Source organism: Zalophus californianus, chromosome 2 (genome assembly GCF_009762305.2).
Source record: "Zalophus californianus isolate mZalCal1 chromosome 2, mZalCal1.pri.v2, whole genome shotgun sequence".
NCBI classification, from domain to species: Eukaryota; Metazoa; Chordata; class Mammalia; order Carnivora; family Otariidae; genus Zalophus; species Zalophus californianus.
Window position 1 is genome coordinate 38,808,474 of NC_045596.1, and position 24,150 is coordinate 38,832,623.

Consider the following 24,150-nt stretch of genomic DNA (forward strand, 5'->3'; position numbering starts at 1 on the left):
AGGGGCTGGGAGAGGGCATGTAAGAGTGGGCTAAGACTGTGCTCAAGAGTAAATTTTTGGCTGGCCACTCCAAGAAAATGAACTAGTAATGATTTAGATATGCCAGCTGGCATTTACTCTGGTTTAACATTTTACTATACTGGAATAATTACAAGACTTACAGGCATACAGCTTTGCAGATAGAAGGCCTTTGGAGAGAATTTAGCACACACACTCTGCTTTTCATATTTACACTAATTAATTTGTGGGGGGGAAGAGGAGAGTCTATTTTTCCATGATCTCTAGTGACATCCCTGATCCAACATATACTCTCCCAGAGTGAAGAGGGAAATGAAAATTAGGGAAAAGAAATACTAGTCCAGAATTAATTTTTTACTTAAAGCTCCTATGAAATAGATTGCTAATGTTCCCCAAATACTTAAAACTTAACTTCCTTAGGAAAATGCCATCTCAGTGCCTCAATGAACAGTTTAATAATCACCATTCTGATACATCTTAGGTCTTTGAAGACTTAATTATTGTGCATAATTTCCCTGGTCAATCAAAACCAACATCTTGGCACACGAGCACAAGAGAGGCAAATGTCACAGTTCAAATGGAAAAAGCTACCCACGAATTATCTTCAGCACACATCCATACAATCTCACTCAGAAGCTCTGGAATACTCCACAAATGCCCACATCCTCAAACTTCCTGTGAAGACAGAATGGCAGGCTTCTCGAAGTTAGACAGAAACTGTCCTGGGTCCATCACTTGTAAGTATGTGACTTTATACAAGTTTCTTGATTTCTTTGAGTTATTTTCCTTATCTGTGAAAAACTAATAACACCTACGTTGCTGAGCTATTGTTAAGATTGCATAAGATGGTAAATCTTATCATCGTTAGTAGTAGTACGACCAGTATCCTTGCTACGTGCCACTTAATTTCCTTACAGTGTCTTATCTGTTGGAGATGTTGGTGAGTACTAATGCAATCAATGTAATCCTTCTCCACACCACTGGAAATTCCTATTGTTTGGGGGACAAGTGAGATAGTACGGTGGCTACCAGTTTGTATTCAACCAAAAAAGCTTCTGAAGCTTATCAAACAATCACAATAACCATAAAATACAGGGAACATTCATATTATAGTATCGAGTAGTGATTCTTAAATGAGGCAGATGGTAGCATGGACTATTATAATAATAAATACTTAAACAAAATGTATTGTGTGATAGGCTTTGTTCCAAGTGCTTTACCCAAATTAATTCAATTTAATCCTCATAGCAACCCTATGAAGTGGGTACAACCATTCATCCTGTTGTAACACACGAGGAAATGAGCAGAAGTAACTCACGGGCGGTTTACAGCAAATCGGTGGTAGATCTTGTGGTTAGAACCGAGGCTGCCTGGCTGCAGAATCTGTATTAAGACACTATTGCCTCTTCATCAGATGCACAGAGGATGGGTCAATACTTTCTGCTCTAGATAGTCTTTAAGGTCATGGAGAAAAGATGATAATATGTGTACCAGCGGTTTTATTCTTATTTTCTGATAACAATTCCTGAAATGTTGGTATGATTTGTGCCAAGGAAAGTGAAGGTAGTTTGGTCTGTGCTCAGCCTCCGCAGGTACTTCCTGCCCTGTCAGGCTGACTCTGAACGTGATATGTAAAGACCCAAGTCTGCTATACACACTAGATGAGGTAAGGAGCATAAGGGACCTAGCAGAGTGCCCGGTATTATGCAATAACAATAAGTGTTTTCCTTGAAAAGCAATTAAAAATCAAGGAAGCCAAGTCCCAACAAAATAAATCTCCTCCATGTGAGAGAAGTACGAGAGAGAGTAACGAATATGTACTAAGTGCACCGTGTGCCCTGGGATAAGTACTGAACATCAGTCTAACTCCTCATCAGTCCATGAAGGAGAGATGCATTAGGATGGAAATGTATATGGATGGAGAAAATAAGTGCCAGATTCTGGTTTCAAACCCCAATCTATTATAGTCCCAAGCTTAGATTTGTTATTTGCTCTTTCATTTTTACACCCATTTTTAATGGGTAAAATTTATTCAACACTTGCAATGTGCAGTTATTCTTTAATTGAACGCTCACAACTCTGTGAAGTAAGTAGTGCCATGATACCCGCTCACTGCCCTCCTGGGGTCATACCCTGCCCCCAGCATTGACCCTTCTGTAATAGTTTCCCCAGTAGGGTTCTTGAGTAAACCTAAGATTAAAGGGGGGGTGCAGATGTCTATGGAAAATTTCCTCACGTTCAGAGGCACCGAGGACACTAAGACACCTGATCAGTTCTCTATACGGATGGGGAAGCGGGATGAGAAGTTCCCACTTCCCCCAGTTTCTTCTCACCAGCATCCCTCCTGCTGTTGTGTGATAAGGGATATTATATCATGGCTCTGATCCTACCAACTAGGAAAAGCAAAGGAAGAGTAACATCTCTTGTGAGGATTGTACCTCCAGTCCAGACCAACTGCGAACATTTTCCTTCTTATCCTACTACTGAATGCTTTTGCTACTCACAATCAATAGAAAAAGAATAGAGAAATATGTTAAATTGAATAAATATCATTATAACAAATTGTATTATTCAAAAGCATGGCTGATGTACAGAAGACTTGTTCACAGCTATAAAAATTTAAAACTGATGTGTTCTGGACCTCATATAGTTAAGAATATGATATACAGGAAGCCACTCTAAAAACAAAAAGAAGAAAATATGCCTGTGTTCAGAAAAGAAAAGATGGAGATAAAATATAACAATGAGCTAATCACCTAAGCATATAATGCCACCCAACTCGATGCATTTAAACCACTGGCATTTTGTTCCTCTTCATTAAAAGGCAAATTATTCTAAGGTTTTCATAGTCATTCAGCCGTGACTTTTATTTGTTTTATTTTAAGTTCCCAGTGCATTTCATTTTAACACCTAGCTATGATTTTAATTCAACTACACAGCATTAAGGTAGGAGCCCAAGAATATCACAAAAAGTGAAATCATACCCAGATTCCCACTTGGTCTGATCTGCCTGGTCTCAATAAGGGAAATACGATGAGGCCGCAAAGGAAGGGATAGCCTCCCTATATCCCCTCAAACCTTATTTGTATTGGCTGGGTAAAAATGAAAGTTTATGAAAAAAAAAGAAAAAAGAAAGCTATGTGATTCTTTTCTCCATACAGCTTGACATATTACTGTTTAATATTTTCTTAGAAAAAAAATGACGTCTAAGAGCTATTCCTGTGCATCGTGATCAAAATATAACGCAAACAAAAATACCCATGAAATGAATTGCACTTACCAAATACAGTCCTAGCTGGAACTGATTCCTTGTTTATCCAGAACGAAACTTGAGAAAGAATCACTGTCATAATACATGGAATGTATGTCTGAATCATAAAGTAACCCATCTTCCGTCTGAGGTGGAAATAAACTGTCATAACAATATATTCACCTACAAATAAAACACAAGGAAAATGTATTATTGGTTATGCAGGCAATTCGTCAATGACTTCATAATCATACTTCAGACTAACAAACAGTATTTCAGACAAAGAATGATCTGTTGTGCATTGAAAGCAAGCTGAGAAACATATAGTTCCTAACTAGGGAGGAAATGATATTGAACATCATTACGTAGAAAAACACTTTTGTTCTATATAGTGGTTAAGCGATTTAACAAATTAAGCTACAACTTTTTAAAAAATTCTTGCAGTGTTTTCTATTTTAAAGATATGGTACTGCGAAAGCAATTAGCCTTCAATTTCAGCATTTTTCTTAAGAGCAGAATTTAGACCTCACTTTTATGGAAAATCACTAGAAAAAAATGGAAATACACACACTTGAAAATCTAAAGCTTAATTTTGGAAAGAATTGAAATACACAGATATACGTTACGTATACATATATGCTTCGAGAGAGGCTGTCTTACTGCCTTAGTTTTAGGAAAGAGCTGTATTTCTAAATGTTATACATATGAAGAAAAATACAAAGAGAAACTTATAACATAGAGCCATATATAACATCCCTGAGTTCAAGCATCTTTTATGGGCATTTAGACAAAAATCTAAAAAGCTAATAAGGGAAACAAACTATAAAATTTCTGGGAGCTGTTGATAAACATTTTTAATGTGACATCTGAAAGCGACATATTAAGAAAGTTACTTAGGAAAGCTGTGGCCTTAGTCTCAGACTGTGAAGCCCAAGATTCAGAAGACTCAAATCCCAAAACATGGTTTTCAATCCCACTTGCAGGCTAGAAAATTAATGCCAAGTAGCATATTGACTTTAATCGTTAAGCATCTCACCCGTAATGGACTTGATAGTTTCACTTGATACAGTTTGCCCCACCAAGTCATATTGGACTAAGCTGGAAGACTCCTTTGGAACTTCCACTGATTTCTCAGGACCTTTTGTCCAGGTATAAATCATCTCACTCTTCGGATATGCATCTGAATGAGAGCCCAGAATGTGATTAGACTTAATGGTCCTTTTTCATCAGGACTGATGGTCAACACTTAAGAATATTACACATGTTCAAGAAAGATGGAATAAAAGGAAACAATACTCATTATGATTTATTCAAACATGCTTAAGATTTAGAAAACTGTAGAGATTAAATGAACAGCCTTGCAACTCAGCATATTTCTTGTTTTTATGTCAAAGGATTGGAGAAGGAGAGACTAACACTAAGGCAACTTAAATGTTATATATGCATCAATGCACTTGGATGTGCTTCCATACTAATAGGATAAGCAGCTGAAAAACAGAAATCATGCTCCTCCACCAAAAAAAGTATTTCCTTCCACTCTAACTCAATTCCAGTGCTTGACCAATACTGACTTCTTCCATCCTAAGGCCGTTCTGCCAATTAGAAATGTACCAGATGCTGCCTATAAAAATACAACAACAAAACCAAAACCAAATCCTACTGTTGGGAGAGCTCTTCAGGGGTCACCTATTCCAGACTGTCTCTGGGCAACACCCATGTTGTTTGGGAACTATTCCGCAGCGACAACTGATTCTGCTGTTTGTAAAGCTCTCCAGGGACTATAAATACACAACCAGTTCCGCTACCTTTAAACTCTTACAATCAGGACATTTTCCCTTCCGTCTTCAACAAATCCCTCCCAGTGGCAATTTAAGCCCATTTTCTATTATTCGGTGTTGAATGCAAATGGAAACCAGCTGCTTGCTTTACCAGTCCACCCACAACAGGTAGCTTGGCTCACACACAAGGAAGCCTGAAAGAACATGATGAATTGGTTCCCTCCACAAACCTTCCTAAAATGGCTAGAGCACAGTAGGTCCTCAGTGAAATTGCTTAATTCTACAAAGGAGCTGATACCGAGGGAGACTATTTTTACAAATGATTTCACGAAACGAACTCTGAGGCTTGTGTTGCCATTTAGCAGTAGACATTTCAAAGAGCCCGAATACTATGTTCCTGCCCTTGATATTCTAAATCAGGTATCCTTCCATTGGCTATTCTACCTTGATAGAATAACCTTGCTCTTAACGATTCAATAGTTCAGGCAGGAAATGAGGGCCTGGGCAAAATGGGTGAAGGCGATCAAAAGATGTCTCTCTTCTTAATTCCTAATCCAAAAATTCAACTTCCCAAGAGTGATTTCTTTATTTAGCACAAACCCTGATTGCGTATCAACTATGTTCAAGTCACTAGGAAGAGTGCTGTGTATGGGAACCAGAGGGGCCTGGATGGGAAAGAACTTCCCATAGATAAGAACTATCTTGGGGGAAAATTTAAATTCTTACAGTACCAATGGGTTTTAATTCTGCCCCCAGTGAGATGGCCCTTTCTGTCTATGTGGGTTTTTTTTTAAATCTTCTCTCATTAAGTCACTGGTTAGGGAGCAAATGACTCTCTCTAGAATTAACTTAGCTCACTGAATACTGTGATTACTAGGGGTTATAAAAGAAGGGTGATGGCCAATTCTCATTAAGCTAAGCAGTGAGCAATAGTAATAGCAGGCAAAAGTTTCACAATCAGTGTACTAAGGATCTGAAGCAATAATAAAAGCTAGCATCTATTTTTGGTAGATTCTGAATGAATCAAATATTTGCAGCAGACCTTAGAAGAGGCAACCTCATTTTTCCGCCATCTCAGAGAAGGAAGCTTAGGGGAAAAGAATTCCATATTGTTTTCTACCCATTCATTTCACCTTCTCGACTTTACCTCCTCAGAATATGCCCAATTCATCTACCTCACAGCTTCTCCTCTAGTACCACCCTTGTCTAAGCCACTGCCATCTTTGATGGTACTAAAGCAATAGCCTCCAACTCTTCTCTGCTTCTATTCTAACCTCCCTACAGTCCATTCTCTATAGAAAAGCTGAAATGAAGTTGTAAAGTGTCAGTCAAAGAATGCCAAATCCCCTAGTAAAACCTTCCAAGGGCTTTCTATAGCATTTACAATAGAATCCAAACTCCTTAATGTGGTCTATAAGGTGATATATTATCTGGCTCTGTCTGTGTATCAGACCATACCTCCTACTATGCTTTCATCATGCTTCAGCCACTTTGATACTAACAGCGCTGCTGCTATCATTCTAACCCTTGTCATTTCAAGAAACCCTGAAACTTCTCTCACCTTTTTTCAAATCTGCCTTAAAGAAGACTGCTTGTAACAGACACTGTTCAATTACTGCCCTCCCCATCAAAAATCCTTTGTACTTTCTTTGTTACACCACCAACACATGGAGTCCAGGGGTCCCTAAATTTCACCACTGACCACCAACCTACTATTAATGAGTCAGTCTACCTAGGCTATCTGTACAAACAGATTTTTGGTTTTTGGAAATGGGTTGAAATAGTCTCCTCAAAGTCAAATCTTAGAGAGTTGTTGTCGTGAACAATGATTTAAATGGATTATGGGAATCATGCCCATATATAAATATCAGCTTGCATTAGGTAATAATAAATTCTAACAATATTTGTATTGTAACTTACAACTTCCAAATTTCAAAGGGCATGCATGACCATCCATGGGGAAATCCACCAATCTCATGGGACACTCTGCACTTATAGTGAGTCTAAAGTGGAAAAATACAATTAACATTAGCTCTCACTTTAAAAATGATTTTATGACACCTAAAATGAGAAAGATGAAAAGAAGGAAGGAAGGACAGAAAGAGGGGAAAAGGGAAGGAGGGAAAAAAAGCATAAAAAGAGAAGAAGGAAAAAGAAAAAAATGACTACCTCATTGTGTATAAAATAGTGCCATTTCTCATAATTCTAAAAAGTTTATTTGGAGCTGTCATATTATGTGAAACAGATTTCTTTCCATTCCTGAAGAAAGTATCAGGGGTCCATACTTTTGTTACCATCATATTGTTCAGTCTCAAAATTTCAATGGGGCCATCATATTTTAGTCTTTTGTCAATCCATGTCTGTCTGAAGAACACATCCATTGTGTATTCCTAGGGAAATTAGTTTGTGACATATTCAAATCACAGATGACTACACATAAATATGCATTAAATTCTACCCTCCTTCCCACTCGTAAAAAAAAACTACCCAAATAAAAACAAAATTAATAGCAGAAATTTTCTTAAATCAATAGAACTAAAAGATTCTCAGCAATTAAAGCATGTTATGTCCATCTTGATACCTTAATCTTCTACTTTATTAGATAAGTAAATTACCATACACATGAATCATTTGAGAGTAATTACTATAATTTAATAAAACTGCCAGCATCAGGTAATTACAGTTGTACTTTAGACCAGGTAGCAAAATTAGTAAGTGTAACAAATATCATGGCATAATTGATCATAAAATTGTAGGCATCTCTAAGACAAAGTAAAATATGTAAAAAGTAATTTTATAGTCACAGAATTTATTAAAGTTAGCCTAAGAGCCTCGGGTCAAGGAAAAAAGTAAAGTTGGCCCTTTGACCTTTAAACTACATATATTAAGATTAGAAGGCACAACTGAATGGACGGAATGGATGAATTCATCCTGATCAGGTGTCCTAACCTCTTTAAGCCTGAGAGGGAGGTAGGGTGAGAAGGGGCTGGGGTGGAGGCAGGGAGTGAGCAACTGGGCCAGCGTGGAATACTAAATGCAATTAGGACTACAGTACAGTTTCATACAAAAACTAGTTACACTCTTTAATTTTCTCCTCTTCAATAATTTTCTAAGGGAAAAAATTACTGCATAAAAGGTTGTGCATGGAGACTAGTAGAGGAAAGTTCTTTTCTTGGTTGAGAGTAACTCCAAACCAAAAAATATTCAAATGTTAGAGATGAAATGCAAATTCAATGTCTTACTCCTTATAAACTTTTGAGATTAATTAGGCAGTTCTTTGACTTTCTAGCTGTGTGTGATTAACAACAAAATAAATATTAATTGCCCTCTCTTCTGCATGTTTACTTCCAAACCTCAAGAGGTACATTGAATTTCCCAAATACCTACCATTTCAACATCAGAGACAGGTCCAAAGCTGGTGACATATATGTCAGTTTTTACTTCTGTAACTGGACCTAGTAGGTATGAAGTAAATGAGTGAAAAAAATTACCAATTTTATAGGCAAGGAGGATAATTAAAGAGTAAACACAGATATGATATATCATGTTTTTACGGCATCTTAAATTTTCAGCGAGGTAATGCATCTGTCCAAAAATAAAAGAAAATGTAGACAAAAGAACAACAAAACCAGAAAGCTGTGTTTATTTACAGGCAAAACAAAACAAAACAAAACAAAAACGCACCCCAATTACTTAGGGGAACCTTGTTTCTTCAAAAATACATCATCTCCGGGCACTGTTATGACAGGCAGTGCAGGGAACAAAAGCTTTTAGCCTTTGTAATTTTTTATAGTCCATCATCTGACTGGCCATTAATAAAGAAGTGAGCTGTTAAAAAGAGGAAACGTAGCCACAGAATGAGAAGATAAACCATAATAGTTGTAAGGGATGCATCTTTGGAGAGCTGAGAATTCTGGGAAATAATTTAAGCACAAAAATGATTCATGTCACCTTTAACAATAGGCAGACCATCCCCTGGTGACTGAAACCAAAGATAAACTCTCCTACAAGTCAGACCTATTCACTTTCTTGCCACCTACTAGCCACTTGATCTCGGGCAGGCTATTGAACCTCGCAAAAGCAGCAACCACAGATACAGGCAAGACTGTTGATAGGGATCAAATGAAATTGCTCATATGAAACCCTGAACACAGTGACTCTATTATAAGAGTACTTATTAAGTAGTAGTTTCTCTTTGCTTCTGATAATGGCCGCTATGGACATTCTTTCCCAGGCCTAAATAAGAATGTTTCAGAAACACACACATAGGTTTACTTGGCAGAAGAAAAAGGTGGGGGCATCATGACAATGGGGCTGACACAGATTTTAGACAAAGGAAAAGTGCCACAATCTGGGCTTAGTATGGTGCTTAAAATAAGGAATTGTGGAATTTATATTTGGCTCTAACACTTTTTAAATTTATGATTTTAGTCAAGTCATGAATCCTGATAGGTAAATGTCTTAACGAGTATTAACTGAAATTATAAATGTAAATGACTTGTCCCAGTCTCTAGAATATAATGCACTCAATAATGATAGTAGTTACTATTATATATAACCATTTTTTATTACTAATAAAAATAAAAAATTGTTGCCCTCTTGAACATCATTTCCTTAAATGATGGTTTATACCATTGTTTGGCTAAAAGTTAGATACTCCATACTGGAAAGAATAACATCTGTTATCAAGATGGACTATTTCCTTTGGATACTGGTTGGGCATTTGGATTTATGCCAAGAAAAAAAAAAAGACAAAAGGCATAGCTTAATGCCCTAGGTCTAAAGTTATCCTCATAAAAATGAATCAGAATATTTCTCCCTTTGTAGGACAAAGATTGAGCCACAGGAAGAAAAAATAGTTTGAAAGAGAATGAGAAAATTCTTTCATAAATAAGTATCCTAAGAAAAATATATCTTTGTAAGTATAGTGAAAGAAAAGGTATAGATGAAATTGATCTATCATGAGCTTTCATTTAAAAAAAAATAACACCTTTGGAAAACAGAGAAAATAAGTGTGAGAAGTTAACTGACTTTTTATTTGAATGATCAATTGTAAACAACAACAAAAATATGGTAGTAATAAGCTCATCAAACCAAAATGTTTCAGGAATACATAGGCAATCCAAGAAGATGGTAATGTGTGTTGAACTTTAGAAGATAAGAGCTTTAATTCAAAGTGGTTCAAGAGTGGGACAAATCACTCTGCTAGTTTCTTAAGAACAATTATTAAAAGCACTAAGTTACTGCAAGTCAGAGCAAGGAAAGATAAGTTACTTAGAACAATTACAGTTGAATATGTCCTGACAACTGAACCATTTGTTTGACAAGATGCTTGAGAATTTAAAAGTTACTTTAAAGATCAGTTTAGGGCTGGTTTTCAAACTTTAACTGGATCAGAATCACCCAAAGGTTTGTTAAAGTACAGAATGCTGGGCCTCACCCTAGCCCTGCTGATTTAGTAGGTTTAAGGTGGAGCCTGGCAATTTGCATTTCTAACAAGTTGTTAGGTGATACAGTTCACCTTATTCTAGTTTACAGACAGTGTTCATCTGATTTCTAGAATAGTATTTACCAAACTATGTCCTGTAAAATATTAATACCGTAAGAGTTCTATGGGAGTAAGGGAAATATAGGAGAGGAATTAGGTCAATGATATTTTTACTTACAAATTTATTTTAAGGGGTTTAAGGGGTGTAGGATTATGCTAATTCTTGTAGTTACAATGATTCCATGAAAATAATGGGTATTTTCAAATTCTTACATAATACTTCCTTAAAGATTCTTGAAAAAATATTTGTGTCCCGAATTACACTCTTAGTATTGGTTAGTTTGTTTGTGACATTATTCAGTATTTGCTTTATATAATCATATAGGTCTTTGAGATTAAGTGAGAGTCTAAAAATATATGATTGGTAGAGGGATTTCATTTGAACACTCACTCAATAAACATTAATTAAGAACCTGCTGAGGGTCAGTTTCTATACTAGGCCCTGGTGCTACAGTGGTTAACAAGACTTAAGAGTTCCCTGTCTCACTGGGTGTTATATGTAAGTAATGCATCACTAAATTCTATTCCTGCAACCAATATTACACTGTATGCTAACTAACTAGAATTTAAATGAAAATTTGAAAAGTAAAATAAAATTAAATACAATAAATAAATAAATAAATAAATAAATAAAAGAGTCCCCTGCCGCAGGGAGTTACCATGCTATTAGAAGAGTCTGAGTATAAATAATAAAGAAATAAGTTAAATGGAAGAATCTCTTCATTCATAAGAGGTACAAAATAGGCTGGTAATGGAGTAAGAGCCTGGGAAAGCCTAGATTTTTGAGCCACTCTTCAAAGCGGTGACTTTTAAACTAAGACCTGGAGGGTAAGTCTGAGCCACTGCAAGAACAGAGAGAATCGCCATTCCAGGCATAAAGTACTTCAGGGCAAAAGCTCAGAGGCAGGAGAGATCTTAGTGTGTTCAGGGACTAGAAAAAAGGCCAGTGAGGCTGGCGGCAAAGCAGGTAAGAAGGGAATGATAAGAAATGAAAGCCACATAAACAGAATGAAAACCAGAGTCAGTGGGCAGAGACCTAGCCCTGAGTCCATATTCTTAAGGGGCATCCTTTTAAGCAACATACTTAGAATACACATTACAGTGACAGTTGTTAAAACTACATGGAAAAGAGCTTGTAGAAATCCCGCTGACAGATGGGCAACACATAGAGAGGTTGTTATGGGCTGAATTATGTTCTTCCTGAATTCATATGTTTAAGTCGTAAGCCCCAGTGCCTCAGAATATGACTGTATTTGGAATTAGGGTCTTTAAAAAAAGGAAATTAGGTTAAAATGAAGTCATTAGGATGGGCTCGAATCCAATGTGACTGGTGCCCTTAAAAGAAGAGGAGATTAGGACACAGAAACACACACTAGAAAGACCATGTGAAGACAGAGAAGATAGCCATCCACAAAGAAGGAAAGGGGACTTAGAAGAAACCAAGCCTACTGACACCTTGATCTTGCTGTTGTTTAAGCTGCTCCGTCTGTGGTATTTTGTTATGGCCGCCAAACAAAACAATACAGAAATACAAAAGAAACAATTTTCCTCTGTTCTTTCCCAAAGTTTTCTCCCTCTGATATTCTGTACAGCTCTGCCTTAGGCTGTGAGGAAGTTTGATTTCTATCCCTTAATCATTGGAAGACCATCAAGAGTTTGAAGTAAGGAAATTATATGATCTGAATTATATATTTTATAAAATCACTCTGGCAGTTGTATGGACCGTAAATTATAGAGAAGCAAGTGTAGAGGAAGGGCTCTTATAAAAGGCCGCCATACCAGCCAAGTTGAGAAATGATGATGGCCTACTGGGAATGCAGCAGTGGGGATGGCGTGTTCACAGATCAAGGGGCATGCTGGTGTGTCACTGCTCACAGGGAACAGGTTTTTTTCCCAAAAAGCAAAGAGCAGAGATATAATAATTCTATTTATTGAAGGCCTCCCATGTGCCAGGCAGGATACTAGCCTCTTTCCATACACTATTTCATTTAATTCTCACAACACCCTCCGAGGGTGATACTATCATGAGAATTTTATGGATCTGGAAGCTGAGCTCACAGAGTTTAACTATCATATGCCAGAGCCAGAATTATAACTCCCTCAAGTAAGTTCTAGCTTTACTATGCTAATGATATCATTAAATAATAAATCAATAATTAACTGCTTATATAATTTTCTATCTACTACATAACATGCCGTATGTAAACTTCTTAAATTTTGTTTATGCAAAGTTTCTGAGCTATGTTCTTGCAGCACTTTCCTTGCCTTTGCTCTTATCTTATCATAGCCTGTTTGAGTCTGTCTTTCTTCCCTTAACAGCAAAGATGAAATCTTAATCCTCTTTGAAGTTCCCATGCTTTGCACATACTAGGGGGTGAATAACTATGTGTTTGTGTTCTTAATAGCATCTCACTAGTGATTTAAAAACTTCCCCAAAAGAAAAATTACTTGGATTCATTCGTTACACCAGCTAAGCTAAAAATATTTCCTGATTAAAGCAGAAAATGTGTCTTACTTATATTTGTATCCTTTCCCAGAACTAATCTCAAGCCTTAAATGTAATAGGTTTTCAATAAATCAGTTTTCTATGAATAATGGTCGCTATGTAATTAAGAATAATTCTTAGAGATGCTTCCTCTAATGCTACTGTTTAGGACGTTCAAATCAACCTTACTAAGAGCATAATTACATAGAAACCAGATAATTTTGGGCTTGGAAGGACTTCTCATAATGTTATATGCATTTGTGTAACATCAAAGACATATTTTATTTTAAAAATACTACTTCTTTGGTAATAGGGAAATGTTTCTTAATCCCCAAAACGTAGTTGGCATTTTGCAAGGCAAAAAAAAAAGTGACTTTCAGTAGTGTTTGAAAGACAGAGCCAAGACTACCAAGATGAAATTCAGAGGAATATTCCCATCTTATTAACGAATCTAACTTGGGTGGAAAGTAGGAGAACTATTAACAGTGTATCAGATGATTTTCCACTGCTAACTTTACTTCAGCTGTATAGACCTGGTCAAAAGATATAATGATTTAATTTCTTCTCCAATAAGAGTGTCCAATTTGCTGTAACACCAGGAGAAAGACCTCAGATGTTTTGCTGATACTGAAACATGTCAATCCTTTTTCATAGTGTGTCCCCAGCTACCCACTTGAGGACATGTTTCTGGTTTTTCAGCCACCTAAATTCATGCATCCAGCTACATCTTACAAAACACATTGTTTATAAAAATCAAGAGGCTTAAAGTACTGAGGACATAAATAACAACAAAGAATCTTGAGTGATATATTTGAAGAAATATCTAATTTTGTTTGTCATAAAAAAAAACACAGAAATGCTAGCCTTCTTACAGAGTAAACAGAGAAGAGATATCCATTGACATCACAGAGAAAACAGAGAGCTATCAAGTTTTACTTAGATGACATTAAAGATTAGCGCTTCCTATGTCCTAGGATCCTTCTATCAATCCAGGTCAACCTTTTAAATGATTAAAATAGTTAAATACCTAAGAAGAGTGTTTTAAAAAAACAATGAAATATGGGCAAAAGATGAAAATGCTCTTCACAGAACGAAAATTCTTGTAGGCAATAAAGGTTTGAAAAGATGTTCGAACACATTAGAAATCAGAAAATTCTAATTATTTCACAATCAAATGCCATTTCAAGTATTCCATACACATATACATACATATATATGTATGTATATATCCATATATATATATATCCATATATTCCATATATATGTATGTATATGTATATGGTTGAAGGTTTTGTGGATCCTGAATCTCATATTCATTGTAAATGAGAGTTTGAATTTGTAAAACCACCACAGAAAACAGTTTGGCATTATCTCATCAAGTTGAACTCCCACTTACACTAAGATCCAGAAAAATCCATTCCTGGATATATATGCAAAAGAAACTTTTGCACATTTACAGCAGGAAATTTGGGCCAGAATATTCACAGCAACACAATCTTGGAAATAAGCAAAATGCCTACTGCCAACAGAGAAGATGAATAAACTGGTTCCTATGAAGTGGAAATATCACACAGCAGTCAAATGAATGATCTATAGCAATATTGCAACAGCAAGAATGAATCTTAGCAATACACAATTAAGTGGGGAAAAAAAACACCAAAAGCTAATATGTAACATGTTCAAAATCATTAAATTTTTGTAATTGAAATTTTAAAAAAATAAAGTTGAGCTAAAATAATATTCAAAGGAAAACTATGAAATCATTTAAAAAGGACTCAGAATAGTGGTTTCTGTGGGTGGGGCAGACAGGAAGAGAGGGTGAGGGAGACTCCCTAGCAGGATGAAAGTTGTCACGGTTGTGCAGTTTAATGATTGAACTGCTATGTTTATGATATTACAATGAATGAATGAATAGATGGGTGGGTGGGCGGATAAAAAGAAGGTTACATGTGGAGCAATAATGAGAGTAATTGTTAAACAAGTATTATTAATTCAGAATCCAATTCTGTACACAAGAGGCTTTTAAAAAAAGAAATACAATAAAAAGGCTTAGAAAGTAATATAATGCAAGTTGACGTATTTTTCACCCAAAAGAAAACTAACAACCCACTGAAATATTATCTAAATCTCCATAAAGTTACTGATAGCCTATATCTAGATTTTACAATGCCTGTCTGGGGAAACACGAAATACACTTGCCCTAAAGAAAATGCAAATATATGATAGTGGCGGTACATCTTTTTTGCTAAACCGAGAAAATAACAAAGAAAATTCGTGTTCTGGGTTCTGTAGTCTCTTACCTTCTCAAGGCACCTTTCTCTCAGTTATCCCTTCCCTCCACTGTAATATTATATTATCCCCTACTAGATTATTCCAGATGTATTCTGATATTTCTAATCTTAAAAGAAGGCAACGTTCCCTCTTTCTCTTCCCTTTCACATTTTGAACTTCTGGGGAAAAAAAAATCCATACACATTGCTTCTAATTCTTCCTTTTCTATTCACTCTGTCATCTATTGTAACTTGCTTTTCATGCTCAGGAGCCACTAAAATTCCTTTCGTCAGTATCTTTAGTTTTCCCTATCTATAGCATTGTTTCCACAGACTTTAAAAAATAATTTAATTTCTCTCATTTTTAAAGAAGCTTTCTTGATCTGACTTCTCCTTCCACTCAGCACCCCATTTCTCTGCTCCCCTGTACAAACATCCAGAGACTCCTCCCCCCAATCAGACTTTCATACCCATCACACCACCAAAGTTGCTCTGTCAAAATCACTGAAGAGGTAGATATTACTAAATGTAGTGATGAAAATCTTAAAAAAAATAAATTAAATAAATGTAGTGCTGAATTTTATGTTCTTATCTTTCTCAATCTGTCAGCAACATTAAGAAGTAAATGATCAATCCCACCTCCTCTTTTTACTTACCATCCAGTATGCATACCCTGAGATTTTCCTCCTACTTCTAAGGCCACTCCTCAGTCTTCCTGGGACAGAGATTCTTGCCAACTCCCCACCTCTTAACACTGGAGACTTCAGAATTCTATACCTGTACCTCTTCTATATCATCCTTAATCTCTTGATGGTCCCTGTAGTCTTATGGCTTTAAGTACCATATATATTGACCTACCAATCATCCCTGCTTTCCAGATTCATCTCCACTTAATGTCCAATAGGCAACCCAAACTTAACAACAAATTGTTCATCCACACCTCTAATCTGCTTCTGCCATAGTGTTGGCAACTCTATTTTTCTAGGTGTTCAAGTCAAAAACTTTGGAATCAGACACCTCCCTTTTTCTCACACTCCACATTCTAGTTGTCATTAGTGGACTAGCGCTTTGAAACATAGCCAAAACATGATCATTTCTTCCAACTTTACAAGCTTCGCGCCTCCAGCTTGGTCAAGACGTCCATTATCTCTTGCCTAGTTAATTGTGAAAACCTTCCTGCATTTGCCCTTGATCCTGAGTGCCTTTTGTCACTACGGCAACAAAGGTGAGTCTCTGAAAATTAGGCCGTTCGGGGTTTGCCCCTGTTGGAATCCCTCTAATCACTTGTGATCTGACTCAGAGTAACAGCAAAGTCTTCGCCAACTTGCAAAGCTTTACACAACCTCATCTTTGTATCAGATGAACCCCTTCCTACCCCTCAGTCCTGTTAAGCTTGACTGCAGTGACACTGACTTCCATGCTTGGCACTTTCACACATAGAGTCTCTTCTAACCCAAATGTGGCTTCTGCTTTTACCGACTTAGGATCATTGTTCTAAATATCACCTCCTCATTTAAGTTTGTCCTACTGCTTTTGTTAAAAGCGCAACCCCTCCCCTGCTTTTTATTACTCCATAGCAGTTATCGACTTCTGACACTCTATATTTTACTTATCTTTGTTGCTCATTTCCTGTCTTTCACTAAATTGTCAGCTCACGAAGGCAGGGAACGGCATCTCTTTTGTTTACTAATGCACTTCCCGGCGCCATCCTAGAATAGTGCCTGGCACATATTATATGATTAATAAAGAGTTGATGAAAAGTGAATGAAATGAAACATCTCCACGTGGCCAGCCTTATATAACTTAATCTTAGAAGAATTTGAGAGGCTTCTCATCCCTCCTTCCTAAGACATTCCACTCTCTTGACTTCTAGAACTTCACACGCTCCGAGTGCCCACCTATATCACAGTCATCCTCCTCTGACAATTCTACATTTTCTGCCCTTCCTCAGTTGTTAGTGTTCCTTGAGGCTTGGCTCTGGGCTCCTTGCCCTTTCTATACTCTTCTCTAGGCATCTATTCTCATTCTCATAGCGTTATATGCTGGTGACTCTCTTGTATATCTCCAGATAAAACTCTTGTCTGATATGCAAGTATGTACAACCAAAAGGACTCCATATGTGTATTTTAACACTCTTAACATCTCCGCACCTGACTTCTTGATTTCACCCCCTCTCTCTTCTCCCTCCCTCCCCTTCTCTCTAATTTAAAGAGAGCCATCCTCTACCCATTTTCTCAAAATAAAAATCCAGGAGTCATGTTTTACTTCTCCCTTTCCTTTACCACCCATATGAAATCCATCACCAATTTTTTGTTGAATTATACCTCCAAATTATATCTCAATTTTTCCACTTAAATCTGTCTTTACTACATTTACCACCTTATAACAAGCACCATTAACTTAATGAAGAGAACCCCCCCACCCCAGAAAAAACTTTTTCGTTGGTCTCCTTGCTTCCAATATGGCTCAACCCCTATATCTAAGTCTTTCTTTTTATTATGCAGCGGCCAAAGGGATCACGTTACAATCTGAGTCACACCAAGTCATTGCCCCCACCTAAAAAACCTCCGATGGCTTCCAGGTTCACTAAAATTACAAAAGGCCCTGACTGCTCTGGCCTCCGCTTACCACAAGAGGCTAGTCCTGTGAGATCCTTCCTCTTGTTTTCTTACTACCTTCCCAGAATTCCTTTCACCAGACTCCCTTCACTGTCTGAATCACACTAACTTACCATCTACCTTAGAACCCTTAAACTTGCTTTTTCTTTTTATTTTTTTCCTGCCTGAGAACAATTTTTGCTTACCTTTTCCATATCTGTCCCCTTTAGGGCTCAACTGACAAGATTTTCTTCACCACCGTATCTGAAATAGATCCTTTACTCAGTTTTCTCTATTTTAGCATGTTATTAGATTGTTCCACAGCATTATCTTTAATATTTTGTTATTTGTTTCTTTGTTATTTGTATCTCTCTACACTGCTTAGCTGTAAAGTTCACAAGGGCCTGTGTCTGATTCAGAATATCTTTACAACCTCACATTGTTCCCGATACATAGTGGTATCCATATCTGTTGGTTCAATAAATGAATGCATAAATGACAGTGACGAATCAAAAGAGAATGAAGCTTTATTTTTCCGTTGCCCTGTGGACTTGTGTTCTTTTTGTCTACATATTTTAAAAAATCTATTCTCTGTAGACATTCAGTTAATAAGGCTAGCACATGGTTAGTGCATTAATGTAATTTTAGGTTAGGATATAGATCATTTGAAAATTTTGCAAGGATATTTTTATTTGTGTGGGAAAATTATTCCAAATTTACCTAAGTGTATATATTCCTCCATATTTGCTTTTCCATTTTAAAATGTTATTAAAGCTTTAGAATAAGCGTTATTTCACTCCTTTGGGGGAAATGTAGTTTTGCTTATTTTAATAACCTACTTAGGAACAAGAAGGTATGATAATGAAAATTTCACTCTTGGTTAACAGAAGGATGTAAGAAAACTTTAGAAGTGGATGTAGCAACAGACCAGCTGCCTAGTCTATTAGTTGCCTATTAGTAGTTTTAGAGTTCTTGAGCAATTCATTGGAACTTTTCTCAGCCTCCCCTCTAACATAGGGATGATGCCCACCTTGCTTATCTCTTCGTGTTGTTATGAGAATCTTATTAAACATTGTATGCAAAAAGGTTTCCAAACTGTAGAGGACACCACTAATGTGAAGTCCCGGCTATGGTGGCGAGCAACCTTGCAAAACTGACCTAATGGTCTGTTCCCATTTCAGGGAGGTTGTGGAAGATGATCTAAGGCAATTATCATTACTTGAAGTATTTATTATTCTAGCTCATGTGCCTCAAAAGATTGAAATGTACAAGGGTTGCATAATCCTTCAATAAATGCAAGTGGTGAAGGGCTGGCTTCCTAAGCTATCTCCTGGTGGTTAATACCTTAGCTATGCATTTTTAAGATGATGTAGAACAGTGTTGAAAGTGGCTAAGAGTACAGGGGAATGATTTTCTAGCTCCTTTGTGGAAGGGCTCACTTGTATGCCACTTCTGAAGGTGCAAGCTACTTCAGGATGACAGCAGACTGATTTGTCAGAGGCCAAAAGAACTATACCCTTCAAAAGACCCAATCTGGCTTCTCTCACCATGCTTCCTTCCTTCTCTTCTCACCTTTTCCCCTTTTCTTCTCCAATGGGAGAACGTGGGAGACAAGGGAGAGGAGACCCTGGAGGGATGAAAAGAAGAGAACGATTTCAGTTCCTTTTCCTTCCCTGTTGCAAGCTGTGCGGCGGAGTTAAAAATATGTAATTTAGTTTCCAAATCTATTCCAACCCCTGCCGGCCTACTGAGCAATCACAAACCATCCAATTTCAATTCAAATCTTTGCTTTTAGCTTTATTTTAAATGGAACACAGCTAAGTTGTATAAACAGATATAAAGTAAATGCTCTACAAAGAGCAGAAGTAGGATTAAAGGAACCAGGAAGTAAATCTGTATTTATAGCATACTGGTCAAAATCTGAATTGTTTTCATTTTATTTTTAAAATACCAAACTTTCCACAAAGTATTGAAATGTCAAGAAGGGACCAAACTTGTGGTATCCAAGAGTCTGTGCTAAGAATGAGTTTTCTTATTATTTTCAGTGATGCTCATTTATAACATCCTGTAAACAGATTGCATGGTTTCTGCAGGTGAGAATTACTAGTCCCCCTGTCACATTTGGTATGCTATGCATTTACAGAGAATGACCCATTCCTAAAAAACGAATCACCTTTACCACAAATATTTATGAGCATAGCCAAAAAAAATTGTGTGATATAGTAAATTTTTAATGATTAAGCAACTGCTAACACTTGAAGTAAGGTGAATTCAACGTCTTCCCAAAAAGCTATAAAAGTATCTCCAGGTGGGTAATGCAGATCACTTGGCAGTGACAAGTAGTATGACTAATAATGCCTTTGAGACATTTCAGCAGTACTGCAGCTAGCCAAAATCTAGTAATGGCTTACATGGATGGATTTCATTCATTTTACTGTCTATATAATATTATGGGAGAGGGTAGTTGGTATAAAGGATGCATCTGCAATGGATTCCCTCTTCTTTTTGAGTTATATTTGTATTGTAACCACCTGGGCAGATATTATTTTAACTTTCATCATTTAATAATAAAACCATATCATCTCAGTTATAATTTTTCACCTTAATTTATGTTCAGGTATATCAATGCTCTAATAAATATTTAAACTCACGTGATTTGATATTTTTGTTATTTTTTTCCTTACTTAAAATGTCATGTTTAAAACCTTTATGGGCAGATAAGTTCTCTTTTATTGATATAATATGGTCTTCAATGATATCACATCATCTGAAATATTCTCCACAGAATTCTTTTTTTGGATATAAAGTGATAATTTCCCAGTCACTTGTGAAAGATCGTGCATTGATAAATGATTCACTTCTGCAAGGAAACCTCTTTTCAGATTCGCATGAAGGCAAATGCCGTGCTGAGCATCCTACTGCTGGAGAGGCAATGTGAGAAGAACTAGGAGAATCTTTCATCCTTCTCATCCAGATTTATCACTGTCAACATGCAAAAACTCAATTAACACCCTCAATGACCCCCTATAACCTTCTCAATAAAATCCAGAAGAAAAGTTGGAATCAGAAGACCTGATTCCAGCCAACCATTAATATGCTATGTGTTCCTGTATAAATGACTTTCCATTTCTAATCTTCAGTGTCCTCATTTGTTAAATGAGAAGAACCAGACTAATCAGACTCCAAAAAATCATCCAGTTCCACTCTCTCCTCCAAGTCTATTTTACTTCTGATAATTCTTTCAAACTTGAGACCATGTCTAATTCTGCCCTCTTTCACGGGACTGTCTTGCTCCCTCTCCCTTTCTCCATGCTCTCCTCCTCCTATCTCCTATACGCTCTCAATAGGAAGCTTAACGTGCCCTGCGCTGCTAATATCATGTGATGCTCGCCACATAGCATCTGATGTCCTCTCGGTCTTCATGGGTTTGTCTCTGAAATATACAACCTGACCTGGTTTCACATCCTGCCCATGCCACTTACCAACTGTGAACTCGAACTGATTACTTAACTTCCCAAGCCTCAATTTCTTCATCTGTAAAATGGGGATAGTAAGAGCTTACTCTCAGTAATGGCTATAAAACCCCTGGTATATATGAAAATTCAAATAAATAAATAAAATATTAGTGGTTATTCTTGTTACTACTACTATGACTAGAGATTCCTTTAAGATAGAGCCTGCATCTTGTTCAACTCGTTTCCCAGTGGATAACTAGCTCAGTGTAGCTGGAAAGAACATGGACTTGGTAGTCAGAAGACCTGAGCTGACACTTGGGGTGAAGTCATGTGTTCTCTCTGAAATGGACTGAGCGGGTGTTTGAGGGTAGGAATTATATCTTGAGATTCTGCGAACATGGTGCCTAGCACAATGCTTGCCACATAAATTCTCATTATATAAGCAAAGGGAATATGAATATGCAAAATAGCAACAGTACTGCTAATGGATGTGCCTCTATTATAGTCATTATAAATACTTAAGGAAGAAATAAAGCTGAAACACCTCTGACTCCAAAGTCTTAGGAAGGAGGTAAATGCCATCTCCCCAAATAAAGTAAAAATTCATCCCACTGTGGAAGAGAACAGGAAAGGACTGGGTTCTCTAGCAGAGCAGGCAGCTTCATGCCCCAGATTCATGTCCTAGGTAGAACACAGTGTCGAGGTTTTGGCAAAAGGACAGATACCACGTGGGAGGACAAGGGACTTAGGATCAGTTGCCTCAAGTGCAACCTGCTCTGAGCAAAGTGGCCAGGTGCAGGGGAAGTCCACTCTCAGGGCGCAGCTGGGCAACCGAGCCCCAAGTTCCCATTTTTGATTCTTTCCCTCCAACCTCCCCCACCCAGTAGTCAGGTCCCGGAAGGTAATTAGTGTGGGGGAGAGGCAAAGCTTCTGAGTCGGCAGGGAGATGGGAAAGTACTGGTGGGGGCGGTCTTCTTGTCAGAGGTCTCATCAAAGGAGGGGGGAGGGAGAGAGAGAGGGAGAGAGATTGAGAGAAAGATTTTTCATTTTTCCACTCGAAGCATACCTAATGATACACAGACAGGCAGACGGAGAGAGGGACAGACAGGACACACTTGAGCATTTGAAATCGTTCATACCCCCAAATCCAGGACGCAGCCTGTTGTCATAACCATCGAGTAAGCTGTCCAGGATGCGGGTAAAATTTTCCGGGCATAATTTCTCCTCTTTTTGGTTCTGTCCTGGGGATTCGTTTAAACTGCGAATGCAAAAAAAAAAAAAAAAAAAAAAAGACAAAACCAAACAAAAAAACAAAAAACGGCAGAAGGGGTTGTTTTAAGAATCAATCACAAAACAGGTGGAAACAGGTTTATCTTCTAGGGAAAGAGTCTCTTGCCCCAAGCAGAAGGAGGCAGGTCTGAAGGATGGGGGATAGAGAAATGGTCAGGAAAGGCGCACCCTGTGCACACGCAGCCCAATACCCATACTCTTCTTGCACCGGGTGCCCCTTCTGCTTTCCGCGTCTACTCCGTCACAGAAAAGCCCAGGTGCGGCCCCTGACCTTACAGCGGAGACAGGAGGGTCTGGTTTGCCCCGGGAGGGGCCGCGGCCGGCGGGGGCCCGGAGCTGGCCACTTCTCCACCCTTGTCCCTCAGGACCCCGGGGAACTCACCAAGCCGCCAGGCACAGGAAGTGCAGGAGGGCGAAACTGACCCGGGAGGACGTAGCGATCGCGGGTACCTTCTTGGCAGAAACCATCTTTGCAACATGCCATACTTTAAGCCTGTTCACGTTTCCAGGCTCTCAAGATGCCCTGAGCAGGGTGCGAGGCGAGGGCAGAGGCTCTCCGCGGCGTGCGCACACTCGCGCTCACACTCGCCCGCGCTCACACTCGCCCGCGCTCAGCCAGCCCGAGCCGCGGTGGGCGCTTGTGTGCACGCGGGCCAGGGGGAGGCGGAACCTGCCTTCCATCGCCCCCTCCTTTTCTCGCTGAGCTCCCAATGTGTATGGAGAGCTATGTATACCGCTCAACACCCTTTCGTGCCCGCACCGTGAGGCTTCCGAGGTTAACATTGGCGCGCTTGCACCGAAAGGCTGAGCAAGTTCTTTCCAACCTTTAACTCTGCCCCCCCTCCACGACCGCCATCCCCAACCCCAGTGGGTCCCTGCCCACAGCATTGCTTTGCCTTCACTTTTTTCCCTCCTGACCCCCCCTCCTTCCTGCTGGGATTTGGATTTCACCAATGAAGTTCCTCTCTCCTTAGGCTGGTTGTTCGAGGACCTGTTTTGTACCCATTTTCAAGACTGGAGGTGGAGAAGGAGCTGGATGACTGGAATGGCTGGGCATGGGGATGGGAGACCGTGGTGAGGACCAGGGATCAAGTATGGACAGAAACAAATTTTGGGACTCTTCCCTTCAGGTGCTTGGGGAGGGGGAGGTGTGCGGGGGGGGGGGGCGGGAAAACAAAGAAGATTCTTCCTCCTAAGAGGGGCTGCAATTCACTGGACAGACTCTCGCCAAACTTAGAATGTGGCCTTGAGCTTCATTCTGTACTCAACGCATTTGCCAAGCTGTTGCTGTAAAGATACCAAATTCATTTACTATACTCGTTCCTACCTGGCACACACTCTCAGCTTTGCTGCTCCATCCATTGCTGGAGAGGAGAGGGAAGGTGAAGGCAAGGGACATCTGGTCAAAATCCCTTTCTCCTTTTGTGACACTGGACGCTCTTTTATAATAGAGCTCACT

The 24,150-nt window shown here is 38.4% G+C and overlaps 1 protein-coding gene across 6 annotated transcripts in view; it reads right to left on the reverse strand.

Annotated features, from left to right (window-relative positions):
• The window catches only part of GABRA4 (gamma-aminobutyric acid type A receptor subunit alpha4), a 71,182-nt gene extending 47,752 nt beyond the window's left edge, over positions 1-23,430 (reverse strand). For 5 of the 6 annotated variants that reach the window (XR_003521048.2, XM_027600366.2, XM_027600365.2 and 2 more), the window contains exons 1-7: positions 23,074-23,429; positions 22,541-22,659; positions 8,434-8,501; positions 7,216-7,436; positions 6,967-7,049; positions 4,305-4,448; positions 3,299-3,451 (exon numbers count right to left, since the gene is read on the reverse strand). Coding sequence is in view for 5 of the 6 variants with exons in the window: in XM_027600366.2 (XP_027456167.1) it covers positions 3,299-3,451; positions 4,305-4,448; positions 6,967-7,049; positions 7,216-7,436; positions 8,434-8,501; positions 22,541-22,659; positions 23,074-23,159 (874 nt within the window). In the remaining variant the exon portion in view is untranslated. Of the gene's footprint in view, positions 1-3,298; positions 3,452-4,304; positions 4,449-6,966; positions 7,050-7,215; positions 7,437-8,433; positions 8,502-22,540; positions 22,660-23,073 lie in introns of all 6 variants that reach the window. The other variant, XM_035726406.1, reaches the window with a different exon arrangement.
• Between the last annotated feature and the right edge of the window lie 720 nt (positions 23,431-24,150).